The 16221-nt window shown below is 36.2% G+C and overlaps 2 protein-coding genes across 10 annotated transcripts; both read left to right on the top strand.

Moving 5' to 3' along the window:
• The first annotated feature begins 3234 nt into the window (after nt 1–3234).
• LOC104890349 (putative pentatricopeptide repeat-containing protein At4g17915) lies at nt 3235–6994 on the top strand. Of its 9 annotated transcripts, none has more exons than XM_057394487.1 (6): nt 3235–3625; nt 3961–5544; nt 5755–5814; nt 5974–6082; nt 6334–6422; nt 6510–6994. In XM_057394487.1, the coding sequence occupies exon 2, from the start codon at nt 3992–3994 to the stop codon at nt 5360–5362; it is 1371 nt and encodes a 456-aa protein (XP_057250470.1). In that variant the 5' UTR covers nt 3235–3625; nt 3961–3991; the 3' UTR covers nt 5363–5544; nt 5755–5814; nt 5974–6082; nt 6334–6422; nt 6510–6994. The 9 variants fall into 9 exon arrangements, with proteins under 9 accessions (XP_057250470.1, XP_057250467.1, XP_057250469.1 ...); XM_057394484.1 differs by having other exon boundaries at nt 5755–5850; XM_057394486.1 differs by lacking the exon at nt 5755–5814 and adding an exon at nt 5685–5754.
• Nucleotides 6995–10149: 3155 nt separating this feature from the next.
• On the top strand, nt 10150–14324 carry LOC104890351 (pre-mRNA-splicing factor 38). Its single transcript, XM_010675803.4, has 6 exons — nt 10150–10620; nt 11067–11188; nt 11281–11371; nt 12634–12754; nt 12847–12908; nt 13654–14324. The coding sequence occupies exons 1-6, from the start codon at nt 10331–10333 to the stop codon at nt 14096–14098; spliced, it is 1131 nt and encodes a 376-aa protein (XP_010674105.2). The 5' UTR covers nt 10150–10330; the 3' UTR covers nt 14099–14324.
• Nucleotides 14325–16221: the final 1897 nt, after the last annotated feature.

The following is a 16221-nucleotide window of genomic DNA, read 5'->3' as shown; positions in this document are numbered from 1 at the left end:
GAATTTATTTATGATTTATAATATTAAATTTTTTAGTTGATTTTTGAATTAAGTACAGTACTTCATAAATTTAAAGAAAGTAGACACTTTGATTCAAGTCATATTTTCATAGTTGTAGTTTGTAAGTCATTTTTAAGTTTTGTAAAGTTTCCTCATTTTATGATTTGCATAACGTAAATTATGCAATTTTATGATTTTAGTTGACTTGTGAGTGAATTATAATTATATTTTTGATATTTTTGTTTGAACCCCTTTGATTTGTAAGTAATTTGTAATTTAGAATGGAAGAGGGAAATAGTCTCTTCATTCGGGACACCATAGCTCCCCCTTCCTTTATATAATAGAGATATGTTGTAAATTCTTAATATATTTTATATAAACCTTTTTACCTTGATAATTATTGCTATTTTAATAAAAAAATACGTCAAATATATGAAAAGTTTCATTATATATAGACAACACTAAAAAAGTAAATAATTTTTTCCTTGTCTGATTTCTAAATTCTGATTTCACTACAAATACACCTCTATTTTTTATCATGACCCACCATTAATTGTGAATGGTTCTTGAGAATAGTGATTTGTAAGTAAATTTTTGTAAATGTTTTTGTATGTATTGACATTCTAGGTTATTAGTTTTAGTTTGTACATTAATTTTAAGTTTTAATAAAGTTTCCTGATTATTTGAGTGATTTGCGTGATTTTTATAACGTGATTTTTTCGATTGTATAGGTGATTTGTAAAGTTTCTTCTTTTAAGTGATTTGTGAGTGAGTGTTGTAAATTTATTTTCGTTATTTTGATTTTGACATTCTTTTTGTAATTTAGAAAGAGAAGGGGGGCAAAATAGGCGTTTCAAAAGAGGACACCATTGCTCCCCCTTCCCTTATATAATAAAGATGTATATATTTTTCCACTGTCACTTTACAGTTTACCCCAATGCAAACAATCCTTAAGGTTAAAAAGAACATTCACAATGGAGTGTCACTCCTACATCAAATCTAATACCACCATGTCTTTTCATTTTTCCAATGCATCTTTTACTATTGCCAAAGCAATCATATGCAATGTTTTTGTTACTCTATAATTGCTTGGTAATATTAAATGTCGCCATGGAAAAGTCTTTACTCGGTTTATGAACATTATATGAGTGTTTTGTATTGAAATAAAAATAAGAATAGTTATTTGAATTTGTTCATTGTCAATCAGAGTTTAATTTATAATTGCCTAAACATTTTTATATAGAAATATACATCAAATAGGAGAAATCAAGCATGGCTCAGGTATTACCTATTACTCCGTTGTGGTGATATCGAATCTCTATAGTCCCGTGTCAAACATGCAACCACCTAGTAAGAGACTCATTATTTCATTATATAACCTATAACACCGTAGGGAAATAACCATAAAATTTCATAAAAAACACGATAATTAATATGACTATTGGAACTTTAATCGGATTATTTATACTTATTCTGTTTGGCAAAGTGTTACCATATACATATGGATCTCTAAAACTAACAATTATATCAAAAAAAATTTAAGGTTCTTTTTAACTTTCTCCCATCATACCTACCTCATCCTTATTTATACTAATTCTTGAGCCAAAATAATATTATATATTATACCAAACCAATGGAGTGTAATGTGTTATATTGTATGTCATTGAAACTTATTATTTAAATTCATCTCCATTATACAAGTGAAGGGAGGAGGAAGATGGTGTCCCCCTAACAAAAAGTCTAATATTACCCTTATTTATTTAAATTGCAATATATATTAAATAAATTTCTCTTCTTCCTATTCGTCATATATATTGAATAAGTTAACAATGAAATTGAATTTGAAATTTCAATTTAGTACTCCCTCCGTCCCAAAATATAGTTTCCATTTCTATTTTGGGAGTCAAATTTTTAAAAATTTTGACCAAATATTCTTACTAATGTATAAAAAAACATATTCATGAGGGGTCTTGTTAGATTCGTCTTAATGTGTAAATTCGCAATATCAACTTTTTATATTTTTTACTAATAACAAATAGAAGATATAGTAGGTCAAATGTACGTCTTGGAGACTGTGCAAAATGAAATGGGAACTATATTTTGGGACGGAGGGAGTATTAAGTTAAGGAGAATGCTTTCTCCTTCTTACATATGCGTGGAGACTCTGATAAAAAAAATAAATGACAATATAACTGGATCGACACAATCAGAAAAAGAAGAAGTTGAATTTCATATTAATATATATACAGATAACATTTTAAAACCTAAATGTTGATCATTATTCGATAATCTCTATTATATATTTCAAACTCTTCCACTTTATTAATATTCAACGATTAAACTTAATACAAAAATTATACAACTTTATTTAAGTACAAGCTTTTTTCTGCTTTATATTTCATTCTCTCAAATCTCAATACTATATTTGAATAATGATGAACATATAATTTAAAAAACCAACAAAACCTGAATTTAAGAACAACATATTTAAAAAGTAAAAAATAAATATAAATATTTGTTCGAATCAATTTTTTTTAATACCAATAAATAACTAATTGAGAAAAAAAACCATTAGTATTTACCCACACAGCCACACGTATATCATACGAAATATGTTAGTTGGTTCTTATTTTAAGCGATCTCAAGTTATCAACACTCAATTAGTAGATCATGGATTGAGGTGTAGGATGAGCATCCTACACCAACTCCAAAACGCAAGGCAAGAAAGATGAAACGCACCATTTAACATGCAAAAAGTTTTTGATTTGACAGTCAATGTACATTCTCATTACTCCAGTGTACATGTCGAAAATTCAAAAAGTAACTGATTTGAAAGTTAATGTTCACCATTTAATAACTGATTTGATGTCAACCGCCATCATTTCCCCCCATATACCGTTCACCACTTCTCTCTTTTACACACTCAACCTCCTTGTACATTCTTGGCTTCATGATTGTTCAATAAATCACAATGTACACTGATGGTCATTACTTTGATCACTGAAAATCCCCAAATGTACACTCGTATATTATTGTACACCAAACTATATGCATTTGTATATTAAAAAAATTATTTCAGCAAATAAATGAGAGAGAAAGAGAGTGAATGAGTTGGGTGATGAGAGAGAAAGAGCTGACCCACTCTCAAAAATACGGCCAAAAGCCAACCAAATAGGCAAGATGTAGAATATTCATCTTACACTTCGGTGTAGGATCTAATTTGCGATCAACACTAAGGTAAGTAAAACCCTTACGGCCTTACCTTCTCTAGTAGTCTAGTCTCATTACCCACCCACCAGAAAACACCATGGCAAAATATTTTTCCTAATTAATCCTCATAGAAATATCTTTGCCCTATCCATCAACAATTTTCACAGAGAATGAAAAAGAACAAAATGTGTTTTAAAATAACATTTTAGCAGATGAAGTCTATAACCCTAATCCTCGATTACAAGTTACAACACTCTGTATTTATCTACTCGAAAAGTCGGCGAACTATCACTCATAGTATCGCATTTCTAGCATCAAATCTTCGAATTTGTGAAGCTGATATAATCAAAGGATTGTCGGCAAATTAACATCCTTTCGACAATACCAGAAATTTGGATCTTCCGAAAATCTGAAGGTTTGAGTAATTTTTAGTGTATTTTTAATGGCTCTACATTGTATCTTATACGTATTTGAGCTCGATTTTATAATTACGTAACTGTTAATCTATATATTTTTAATTAGTAAGCTGAAACAAATTCAAAGTGAGGATATATGATGCTGAATTGTTGAAATTAATAGAGAAATGAGGATAGTATATTCTTGACTAAGTTATTAGAAATTATCGCAATTAAGTGTAGCAATTATTTCTGCATTTTTGGTTGACATTTGATTGAGAAATTGGATAAATGATGAGTGCATTGTATTGAATCTTTAGTAGTTTTTTGTGACTAAAAAACCGTAATTGTGCAGATTTGATCAGTCAATGGTGTTCATGTGAAGTATGTGTAGTAGATTGTCGACGAGACTGTTGAATATATGCATATCTACTTACTGTAAACTACAAAGATTGGACAAAGCAGAGTCACTTATAATTGATGGCATAAGGGTAGGGGTGCTCCCAGATGTGGTGACTTATAATGCCCTTGTTGACGCCTACTGCCGGTTTGTTGGCTTTGATGCAGCTTACGATGTTGTTCGTAGGATGCAAGTTGCAGGTATTAAGCCTAATAGATTTACTTACAATTCACTGCTTGCGGGTGCTAGCAGGCAATGCCAACTATCACTTTCCCTTGATATATTTGAAGAAATGCTGAAGTTGGGCATTTCACCAGATTTATGGAGCTATAATACAGTGATGCATTGCTGTTTTAGATTAGGAAAACCGGATGAAGCTTATGGGGTATTCCGGAATATTATTCTTAATAATCTATGTCCTGATAGAACTAGTTTCAACACATTGCTTAATGGCCTATGTAAGACTGGGTATACTAATCATGCCCTAATGTTGTATAGGAACCTAAAGCGTCATGGCTGTGAACTTGAGCTGATAACGTATAATATTCTTATTAATGGGCTATGCAAAGCGGGTAGGCTGAAGGCAGCTAGGTGGATTCTTAAAGAGCTTGGCGATTCAGGCTACATACCCAATGCTATTACTTACACTACAGTTTTGAAATGTTGCTTTATGTGTAGAAGGTTTGAAGAAGCCTTGGAGGTTTTCTGGGAAATGAAGAGTAAAGGTTATACATTTGATGCCTTTGCATATTGCACAGTTGCAGGTGCTTTTGCTAAGAAAGGCAGGCTAAAAGAGGCAAATGATTGCATGGAAGCAATGTTGAAAAGTGGGATAGCACCCGACATTGTATCTTATAATACGTTGATGAATATTTATTGTAAAGTGGGGAAGTTTGAGGCTGTATATGAACTGTTAGATAAGATAGCAAAAGCAGGGTTAGAATGTGACAATTATACTCATACCATTTTGATTGATGGATTTTGCAAGTCAGGGAACATACAGGGGGCTCAGAGACATTTACAATTAATAAGCTCCACAGGCTTTAGTACAAATCTGGCAGCCTTTAACAGTTTGCTTGATGGGATGTATAAAGCTGGCCATGCCAAACGTGCGATGAATCTATTTAAGTTGATGAAGGTGAAGGATGAATTTACTTATTCCTCCTTGGTGCATAATCTTTGCAAAGAAAGGAAGTTTAGGAGTGCGTCCAAACTCTTATTGTCTTGTCTAAAGAATGGGATGAACATACTTAAATCTGCCGAGCGGGCAGTTATTAGAGGTTTTCGTAATTCAGGATTCAGAAGAGGCGCAAGGGAACTCCAATCAAAGATTAGAATGGCAAAATTTCTACGTTAGAGTTGTAACGGACATTCGTTTGGCAGAATACCTTATTAAATTGTTAATGTTCACTGCTGCCTCGTATTTTTGCTAGTATTTGAGACTTTGACCAAGAAATGCGAGGGAATCCTCTTGGGTCAGGCATACGCTCCCCCTTGCATTTGGAAGTTATGCAACTGCTAACGTAAAGCTCTTGACCGGTATGTTTTAGTTTTCTTCAAATTGAGTAAATACATGTCTTCTGTTCTTGTCTGAAAGTGAATTTGGTATAAACATCAGTTTTCCATATTGTTTGTTTTTGTTAGGCAAGATAGAGCTAAGACTGTTGAGATACTTGTAGGTGACATGAATGTATTTTCGACATTCAAGGAAGACCTTTAAGGAAATTTCACTACTCTTAATAACTTCAGGTATGTTTTATTGACCTTATTGAGCAAGTGATGACAACTATGTGGATGCCAACCGACATGGTAAATTCTCGGGCACTAACTCTTAATAACTTCAGGGTACGTTTTACGGATCTTATAGAACAATCTTTGACTAGAAATTTCTCGTCCTCAGAATTTGTTGGATATTGCCGAAAAATCATGTGTCTTGCTTATTATGTTTCATTTGATTATTTCCTGCAGCTATTTCAACCTACAGTTGCAGCTGCTAATGCTTTCGCTTGCTTGATGGCAAATGTCGCAACATCAATTCAAGCAGCAGTTGTGACTTATGATTGCATTATTCTAAAAGGTTGGCATTTTACTGAACTGCATGTTTTTGAACATTTGCATGGAATTATAATGTAGGCTGGTGAAAATGGTTTGAGACGCTTCCTGCTAAGGGAACTTTTTGTCTTGTGTATCTTTAAATGTTCTTCTTTGTGTAGTCAGCACTTTAATAGACAGCTTGTAGCTCCAAGAGGTGTCATTTTGTAGTTTTGAAGATTGGTTTTTCTTACTCAGTGGGTTCTGCTTGTTATTTGTTTTCCTTCTTCTCAACAGCTCCCAGAACATTTAGCACGGTTGATTGTCAGAATCCTGATTATGAACAGCTGATGGAACATCTTTGCCCTGCACAATTTGTGGAGGAGGTAAATTCTCTGCTGTGGGCTTCTTTTGGATGGTTCTCATTCATTCAAATTCTCAGTAGGACTTTCTTCTATCAACTTTACATGTAGTTACTTATCAAACACCCCGCCGTCAAGCTCCTTGGTCGCTAGATGACCTCCCAAGATCTGTGGCATTTTATTTAACCCAATGCTCTTCTGTCACAAGCATGGATTTCCATCCCTCTCATCCCAAATTGCTGCTTGGTATGAAGGCTACTCAAGCGTTTATCTGTTGTACTTTTGTACACACTTTTTGATGTCTTATGCCAACTTGGATGTTTATACTAGTTGGTTCATCTAACGCGGAAGTTACACTTTGGGAAGTTGGAGTACGCGAGAAATCGATCTGGAAGCCATTCAAATTTGGACATGGCTTTGTGCTCTTTAGAGTTTCAAGTTTATGTAGTATAGTATTATAAAACTGTACTACTCTAGTGTATCTCTGGTTCAGAATCTCCCTGTGTATCTTTTGTTTTTGGGTCGATTGGCCTGATTCGTAATAGAAAGGGCCATTTGCGACAATGCTAAACATCGTCGCAAAACTTCTTAAAATTTGCCTGGTCTCACCAAACATTTTCAACTTTACCATTCCCTTTGTTTTCTTTTCCCAAACCACCACCTCCATCCCCACAGCCACCCCCCTCCACCACTCACCAACAGGCCCTCACCCCACTTCCCCTCCACTCCCACTAGTAGCTCCCCAACCCCTGCAACCACCACGAGCCAACCAATGAAACCAAACCCCCCTTCCACCGCGGAACGGCCAGGACGTTTCCGCCATGGTGGAAACGTTCTGGTTGGACGTTTTACGGTGGAGGGTGGGGGTGGGGGGAATTTTTTTTGGTTTTGTTGGTGGTTGTGCGTGGTTTAGTTGGTGGTGTGCGTGGCTTCGGTGGTGGTTTCGGTGGTAACTGTGTGAGGGGTGGTGGTTGTTGGGTAGTGAGGGGATTTGCGGATGGTGAGAATGAAAAAGTTAAGCGTAAAATTGTTTTTTTAATTGTGCTTTGGAGCGATATTTAACAATCTCCATTTGAAAATCTTAGGCGATAGCTAGCATTTAAGCTTGGAGTTTAGACTTCAGATTCAAAACTCAAAGAGTCAAGTCCTATTCTAGATACATTTTTGGACCCTGAAATTTTGTATCCAACCCAGTTTAAACTTCTTTTAGTTGTCCAATCTAACAAATTATTAAAATAGATGGTCTAATTTTAACATAAAATTAGAAAAATTCAAGGTTAAGTTCTCCTAACAATTCCATTTCATCTTACTCTAAGTTCTAACCCAACACTGTCCATAGAAATTTTGCACCAACTTAGTTTTCCCTTTGCTTTTCCTTTCTTTGTTTCCCTTTGAATGCCGAACTACAACAGACAATTTTAAAAAATAACTCGACAGATTTAGTGAATGGATTAAACTACTTATTAGATGGATTAACATATATGATTATTAAATGGATTAAACCGGTTATTAAATAGATTAAACTCGAAATCGGATAGATTAAACTAGTCGTTATATAAAGAAAGGTAGTGCATGTGTTTCTTAATACTCCCTCCGTTTCCTAAAAATCTTCCCTCTTTTCGTTTAAGGGTGTTTCCAAAAGATCTTCCCTCTTTTACTTATTCTTATTTGGCAAAACAAATTTCCCTATTTACCTCTCATGTACATCATATGTCCACCATTACATTATTAATTCAATTTTATCCTTTCTCTCTCCTACTTAACCCTTTTTGTTTGTTTATTTATCTTAACTCTTTCTCTCTCCTACTTTGCTCACACCATGCCCCACACAACTTGATTTTCCTTGGTATTTGTAGGAATAGTAAGTGGGAAGATCTTTAGGAAACGGAGGGAGTATTTGGCTTGAGTTGCCTAATTTTAAATTAAAAGTAGATATTCTCTTACAAGACCAACTATTCCATTCCACTAACACCTTTAAGTGCATACCACATTTTCACATGCTTGCTTTCTTCACACTTGAGGTAGAAGTTCTATGGATAAACATATCATTATTAATAGATTTTATTTTTTTATTATTATTAAGGTTTGTTTTCTTCACCTAGATGTATCTGAACTTTCTAGTACTATATGATTATCTTTAATAGTGTTGGGATCAATAAGTTGATGAAGTAAAACAAGAACTAAATCACACGGTCAATAGAAAAGGGGGAAAAGGAAACAAAAAGCCATATTAAGCTCATTGGATGTTTAAATATCATTCGAGTTGATCAACTTTTAAGCAATTTAAATTCAACTCGATAAAAACTTGACTCGATATGGCTTAAAAGAACTGTTGATTTGACTCGATAGATTCGTAAACAACTTAATAGCATGTGTATGATTTAATAAATAATTTAAGAAAATAGAGGTTATTCTAGAAGGAAAAAATTGGACATGAATAATTCCACCTTTGTCTGATATGTCAAAAATAATTTCGCTTTTAGATTATTCTGAAATAATCCTACATTTGCTTACTAAATCGATTTTTTGATCCTAGGAACTTGTAACTCGGCAAACCGGTAAAGCAAGTTAATGTTTGATTCAACCATTGCCTGACTGAATTGGACCCTACCCCAGCCACCAAGACCCTCCCCAGCCACAAAGCCCCTCCCCAGCCACCAGGCCTCCACCCCATCTCTCTCCCCGTCGCTGCTTCTCTCTTCCTTCTGTCTTTCTCCTCGAATCGCGTGTAATGTTGTGGTGGTTGTACGATCTCTTTCTTCGAGCGATGATTGTGTGTGATGGACTGATGGCGGTGGTCATCGTCAACAATGGTTGTGCCGAGAAAGCTCAGAGAGAGGAAAGGAGAAGGGGTGAAAAATTACGAAGGGAAAGGACAGGGGGAGGAGTGATGGGGCAAAGGGTATAGGGGTGGCGGGGTTGGCTACATGCAAAGGGTTAGGAGTTTGCAGGGGAACCAGGTGGGAGGGTGGGGTGGGTTTTGGGTTGGGGCAGCAAGGAACCGGACTAGTGGTGTGGTTTAGATTTTGCAGTGGGCTGGGGTGGGGTGGGGGGGTGTGTGGACAAGCAGCAGCAAACTGGGATAGTGGGGGTTTAGGTTTTGCAGCGGGCTGGGGTGTGGCAGCAAGCAGCAGCGAACTGGGATAGTGTGGGGTTTAGGTTTTGTAGCGGCTGGGTGGGTGGGTCGGCTAGGGTGTGACATAAGCAGCGAATTGGTATGGGGGTTTAGGTTTTCAGCGGGCTGTGGGGTGGGCGGGCTGGGGGTAGCATGCAATAGCGAACTGGATAGTGGAGGGTTTAGGTTTTGCAGCGGGCTGGGTGGGGGTGAGGCGAGGCTGGGTGTGGCAGCAGACATCAACGAACTGGGATATCGGGGAGTCTAGGTTTTGCAGCGGGTTAGGGTGGGGGTGGAGGGCTGGGCTGCGGCAGCAGGCAAGAGAGATGAAAGAGATGAACAAGGAAGGGGGCTGGTAAAAACCGGATAAATACTATATCTAACTTGTTACCGGTCATTATGTTCCTAGGATCAAAAAATCGATTTTGTAAGTAAAGATAGGATTATTCCATAATAATCCAATAGTAAAATTATTTTTGACAGATCTTACAAAGTTGGAATTATTCATGTCCAATTTCATATTCTAGAATTCATTAAGAAACAAAACCTTCATCACTTAATTAAAAGCTATCAAGTTTAAACCCTTCCTCCCACTTTTGCTACCCATCATGGCATCATATATTCAAATCCTTAGACCTTAAATAAAAAGCCTCTCGTCCCGTCTCGGGTCGGATACGTAGAATAACCCGGAAAGCCACACCGCCCTTGTCATATTCAAACCTGGGGGAGAAAACGCACTTGCTCATATTCGAGCTAACCCCCAAATCCAATTTAGGGTTAGGGTTACTGAATCGATCAGACATTGACATTTACAACAATGGCGAATCGTACGGACCCATTAGCGAAGAGTATAAGGGGTACAAATCCACAAAACTTAGTAGAAAAGATAGTTCGTTCGAAGATCTACCAGAATACTTACTGGAAAGAACAATGCTTCGGTCTCACCGCCGAAACTCTCGTCGACAAAGCCATGGAACTCGATCATGTCGGCGGCACTTACGGCGGAAATCGTAAACCTACTCCTTTTATGTGTCTTGTTATGAAGATGCTTCAGATTCAACCTGAGAAAGATATTGTCGTTGAGTTCATCAAAAACGAAGATTATAAGTAAGTTTTGTTTATTCCTTAATTCTTTTTTGTTGTTATTCATTTGTTCCTTTGAATTTTGAGCTATTTGATGTTGAATTTGAAGATGAGGCGCTGATTTTTTTTTCCCACATGAATCTCGGAAAATAATCAAATTTTTTTTTACACATTGAAGAAAATGTATGAAGTCTGAGATTTGAATGATAGCTTGAGGATTTTCCTTGTGCAATTTATGGAAGATAATGGTCATTTTTTTGTATATTGTTTGTTGATGCAAATAATTTTGTTGTAATTGTAAGTTTAAATTGTGTTCTGAACTCATTTGATAGACTCGGTTTTTTTTTTCTTGTTCAACTCTTGATTGAGAGCTTGAGAGCGGAGGGGTTTTTTTCAGATGCAATGTTTGATGTTAATGCGTCTTCGTTTGTTAGAAACTTGTTTGACTTGATTGGTTATTGCAACTGCAGGTATGTGAGGATACTTGGGGCCTTCTATTTACGCCTTACCGGAACAGATTCCGATGTCTATTTGTACTTAGAACCTCTGTACAATGATTATCGGAAGCTGCGGATGAGGAAGCAGGATGGGCGTAAGTTTTCCATATCCATATCAGGCCAATTTATCCTTCCTCTTTCTCATTATTAGTTAATGTGGTGACAGTTTATATTTGTATGTCCACAGAGTTTTTGCTGACCCATGTGGATGAGTTCATCGATGAACTCCTCACTAAAGACTATTCATGTGACATAGCTATGCCTCGCATTAAGAAAAGGTGACACTTTCTTCACTTAATTGTGTGATTAAGCTTGATATTTGGTAGATACCAGTAATGTACAATGTTGTCATACATGTGAAATGTTTGTCCCTTTTGTTACCTGATTCACAAGTGTTGATGACATCTTTTCCATGGACTACACGCTCTGTCAGTAGTGCAGTGTACAGTGTACAGTGTGTAGTATTGCTAGATGCTTCTGATTGTGCCAGCTTTTTTGAAACATCTTACTTGAGTTCAGATTGACTTTAGGATGTTAGTAATTTGTATCCATTTGGTGAATAGCTGATTGATTCTGATTCCCGTGTAATTATCTTGATTAATTTCTCAATTAAGTCATTCGACTAAAGCAAGTGCTCAATCCATCGTTCAGTTCTAGATTTTTAAAGGGGTTTTAGAGTTGAAGTGATGATCTAAGGGAAATAGGGTTACTAGGGATGAGAGTGAATAGAGGGTAAGAGCGAGGGGATGTGGTTGACGGGAAAAAGAGAGAAGGTGGATGGGGGTGGTGGTAGGTTAAATAGAGTGAAATTGAAGGTGAATGACATGGGGTTGGCTCGGAATAGTGGTTAAGCTAAGCGATTCACTAATGGATGGCTTTGTATAAATGGAATATGACTTGGGGGTGGGTTTTTTGAAACTGGTCTTTTGGCTAAAAACCCTTTAATGTGCTTTCCTAGTTTGATGCACTGAATGAGTCACCGTGTCGCCGTATTGGCCAAATTTTTGGAGTAGGGTGTCGGATCCTCCAATCCCTACTTGGATATGACACCCGTATCCATGTCTAAGCAACATAGGATATGAGTCACCAACTACCTTTGAGATGAAAATCTATGTAGGCGAGCAACGGAAAATATAAATGCATAGTGGTTTGCTTTTGTTGAAGTTGTCAGAAGTAGCAATATAATATATAATGTAGTGTTGCAACTTAGAGGCAGTTAAAACGTTTCCAAAATTTGCCAATGATTCTAATTCATCTAATAATACAGAGGAAAGACAAATACATTGTGATGCTCTCTCCCTCTCTCTTATGTGTTTGAATTTTGATTCAAAGTTATAGGCATGTGAAGGAGGGGTTAAGAGGTGCAATTTATCTAGTGCTCTTATTCATTTGCATTCTTGTTCCGTGTAAGAAATTTGTAATCTTGTTTATCTGTTTGGAATCATGCTGCAATTCCTGTTTGGACATAATCTAGTTTGTTCTCAGAGGTCTGTTGGTTTTTTATAGGATAGTCCCTAACTCATCAGTATCTGACGAACAGATGGAATCTTGAGAATGTTGGTGCTCTGGAACCCAGAAGAAGTGCCCTAGAAGATGATTTCGAGGAGGAGGAAGAAAAGGAAGAAGATGAGATGGATGTAGATGTTGATGAACATGAAAAGGTTCAAATATCTTACTCTTATAAATCTTCTGTTACTCTTCTAACTTCATAAGTCCTGTGCTAACTGGGTTGATCCTGTAAATGTTTCAACAGGACTATCGCGGTAGGAGTCCTGTCAGAGATAGGGATAGGAAACGTGACAGTCACAGATACAGGTTTGTGCTTTAGATATTATGCAATTTTATCTTGGTGTTGTCCTGTTGATGATGGATATGACATGTATTTGGTCCATTGGTGACATCTATTTTGGTATTTCATTTATTCTTTATATCATGATCACTTCCCCGTTTGATGTGGAGTTTTGATATCCTTTCGTCAGTATGTTGCAGTTGCAAACTTAAATCACTTATCTTGTTAGTTGTTTGTCAATATTGAGTGGAAATGTTGATCTAATTTAGCTTGATACATATATTTGATGCTTCCATTTAAATGGAAACCAGAATATGGTTTCTTTATATATATTATATTGCGTACTTGCATGTATATTTACACTGGTCTAAATTCTAAAGCCAATTATGTCATGCATCACCTGCTTCTTCTGCATTACTTGTCCTACGGAAGCTGCTCCTTTTTTCCATTCACGTATAACACTAATCACACACACACACAACCACACAGATCAACAGAATGAATTAATCTTTTCCGAATGTCCTCCATGGTATCTATTGTCATGCAGAGGCTTAAAGCAGCTTCCAAAAGTAAATTATGATGATCCTGCCAGGTTTCTCTGCACTGGCAGTGTGCAGTTGAGAAGTATGATGGGTCGTACATCTTTAAAGTGTAACTTTTTACCTTATTGGTCTGATAAAGAGAGATAGTTTTGATCTCTTCTTCATATGTTCTGAGCAAATTGTGGCCTTTTTCTTGTTTATTGATATTTACCTATTTTTTTCTCATCAGGGATAGAGATTATGACCGTGATTATGACCGTGACTATGATAGAGAACGTGGAAGAGGGAGAGATAGAGATAGGGACCGGGACCGGGACCGAGACAGGGACCGAGATCGTTATCGCATCAGAGAGGAAAAGGAGTATGGCCGTGATAGAGATAGAGAAGGTAGGGAAAGGGATAGGCGTGACAGGGATCGTAGGCGAAGGAGTCGCTCTAGAAGCCGGAGTAGGAGTAAGGAACGCAAGGATCGTGATGGTGATCGTAAGAGGCATGGTAGAAGTCCCAGTCCCAGAAGGCATGGAGATGAGGATGGTGGTGCACGTGAGGAGCCGAAGAAGAAGAAGAAAGAGAAGAAGGAGAAGAAGGATGATGGAACTGACCACCCTGATCCAGAAATTGCTGAAGCTAACAAACTTCGTGCAAAACTTGGGTTAAAACCATTGCAGTTGTAGATACATATGATTGCATTTTGGTGTTTTTGTTTCCTTCTGTTTGTTGTCAGGAAAATTTGCTCTCCGTATTTTCTGTACTGAAGTAAGGTGAATCCAGCCATACGTGTATAACCATCTCTTAAATATTTGTATGATTCTATTTTCACCGTCAAATTATGCAGATTACAATCCCTTCTGAGGATGTTTTCTGGTCAGCTCATCAATAGATTCAAGAGTTAAATGTTGCGTTTGATGTAATTGAGAAATCTGCATTCTATGAGACTGCAATACTAATCTTCAGTCAACTCTTCCGTGAGACTAGAGTAAATAAACTGACTTGTCCAGCAGTTTCATTCTGAAATTTCATTGACATGATTCCACTAATTAGACCAAGATTTGCTTGTTTTGTAGTATGATGCTCTAAGGCTCTGTTTGGTAGGGCGTAAAACATTTTCAGTGTAAAATGATTTTCATGGAAAATAATTTACAATGGAAAACACAATTCCAAAATTAGTTTTCCGTTGTTTGGTTCCATGTAAGAAAAATAATGAAAATGAAAGAAATATGAAAGGGGAAGTAAAGAGGTAGTAAAAGGAGTGTAAGAGAGATAAGGAAACTGAAAATAGAGGAAACCAGTTTTTGGAGTGTAAGAAAACGTTTTACGCCCTACCAAACGGAGCATAAAGCTGTGAAATTGGGACGAATTTATCTCCTAGTGCAGAGAAATACTACTCCAAATGCAGAAAAAAAAATACTGTAAAATTACGCTTCTAATGTGAATGAGATAAAGTGATACACAATTATGGTTACAAAAGATTTGATTACTTGAACAAAAGCATCTTAGAACACAATGACAATATAAAATCAAAACGAACCACCACATAATTCATGCATTTGAAAGAGCAAAACTATCACTAAGAAATGGGTTCTAATTCTTTTCTATCAGGTAAAATCTTCAGGAACCAAAACACCATTTTTGTCATAATTAAGGCTACCATGAAGAGGCCTACACTTCTCTCCCATCAATATTTTCTTCTTGCAAAGCTCGAATCGCTTCTCTTTATCTCTGCTCTTCATCTTTATAATCCTCTTGATCTTCAACCCTTCTTTTTCCTCTACATTCTCCCCAATCTTTCTCACAGATTTCACCCTACTAATTCTTACACTATTTACTGTAACACTTACAACATTACCAACACCAACCTTGCAATTTTTACTACTACTACTAGCATCATTACAAGTTACTTCTTTTGATCTTGATTTTTTAGAACCTTGTTTAGCCAAATTTCGCGGTGTATGCTCCTTACATTGTTCTTGATCACGTTGTTTTTTGTTCCTAAATAACATAGACATCATAGAAGTTACTCTTCTAGGGACCGGTATAAGCTGCATGAGTTGTTTATTTTTTCGAACATGCTTGTCAATCCTCTTGATTGTTTCTACCTTGATTTCGTCGTTTTTTATACCGTGATCTTTGTGATTTTTGTTGCCATTCATGATGGTAGAGTTCGAAAATGAATGTTGATGATTTGACTTCTTTCTCCTATGAAGAGTCTTAAGGAGAAATTTGGGCATGAAGCTAATGCTTTTTTGGTGATTTGGGATGGTAGAAATGCTGCGTGAATGTGAGAGAAGTGTTGGTTTTGGTGTGTTTTTCTTGAAGAAATATTGTTCCATTTTTGTTACTGATTGAATAAAAAGGGAAAGGGAAGAAGAGAGGGAGAGGAAATTTAGCCTAGAAGAAGGGAGTTTATGTGGGATAGAGCCATAGAGGGAGAGTGGTGAAGATAGTGGGTGTGAAATTGTGAATATGGAGGAGAGTCTAATTATTTTTTATGAACATAACTGCTTGTTTCTTATTTGTTTTTTATTTTATTCTATTTATAAAGGGAACATAACTGTTTTTTTAATTAAAAGAAATTAAAAGAAAGAGCCCGTTTATGATAAAATTGACTTAATTAGAACAAAATCAAATGGGATTTGTCTCTTAATTTGTAACATACATAATCTCTAGATACTATATAGGGGTACTTGATTTTGTGCCTAGTTTGGTATGGAAATTAATCGACAAGGTTTACAAGAAATGTTGAATAATTTAGAGTAGTTTCTAGAGTGATTTATAACATTTTTTACAGCTCGTCTTG

This window comes from Beta vulgaris, chromosome 4 (genome assembly GCF_026745355.1).
Source record: "Beta vulgaris subsp. vulgaris cultivar EL10 chromosome 4, EL10.2, whole genome shotgun sequence".
Taxonomy (NCBI): Eukaryota; Viridiplantae; Streptophyta; class Magnoliopsida; order Caryophyllales; family Amaranthaceae; genus Beta; species Beta vulgaris.
Note: the sequence above shows the minus strand (reverse complement) of the source record. Positions and strands in the feature narration are given on the sequence as shown.

Bases quoted from the DNA above. Each gene is read 5' to 3' on its own strand.
- LOC104890349 (XM_057394487.1), top strand. From the start codon at position 3,992: ATGTGTAGTAGATTGTCGACGAGACTGTTGAATATATGCATATCTACT.
- LOC104890351 (XM_010675803.4), top strand. From the start codon at position 10,331: ATGGCGAATCGTACGGACCCATTAGCGAAGAGTATAAGGGGTACAAAT. The intron at 11,189-11,280 runs GTAAGTTTTCCA...GTATGTCCACAG, and splicing joins GATGAGGAAGCAGGATGGGC to AGTTTTTGCTGACCCATGTG. The intron at 12,755-12,846 runs GTTCAAATATCT...ATGTTTCAACAG, and splicing joins ATGTTGATGAACATGAAAAG to GACTATCGCGGTAGGAGTCC.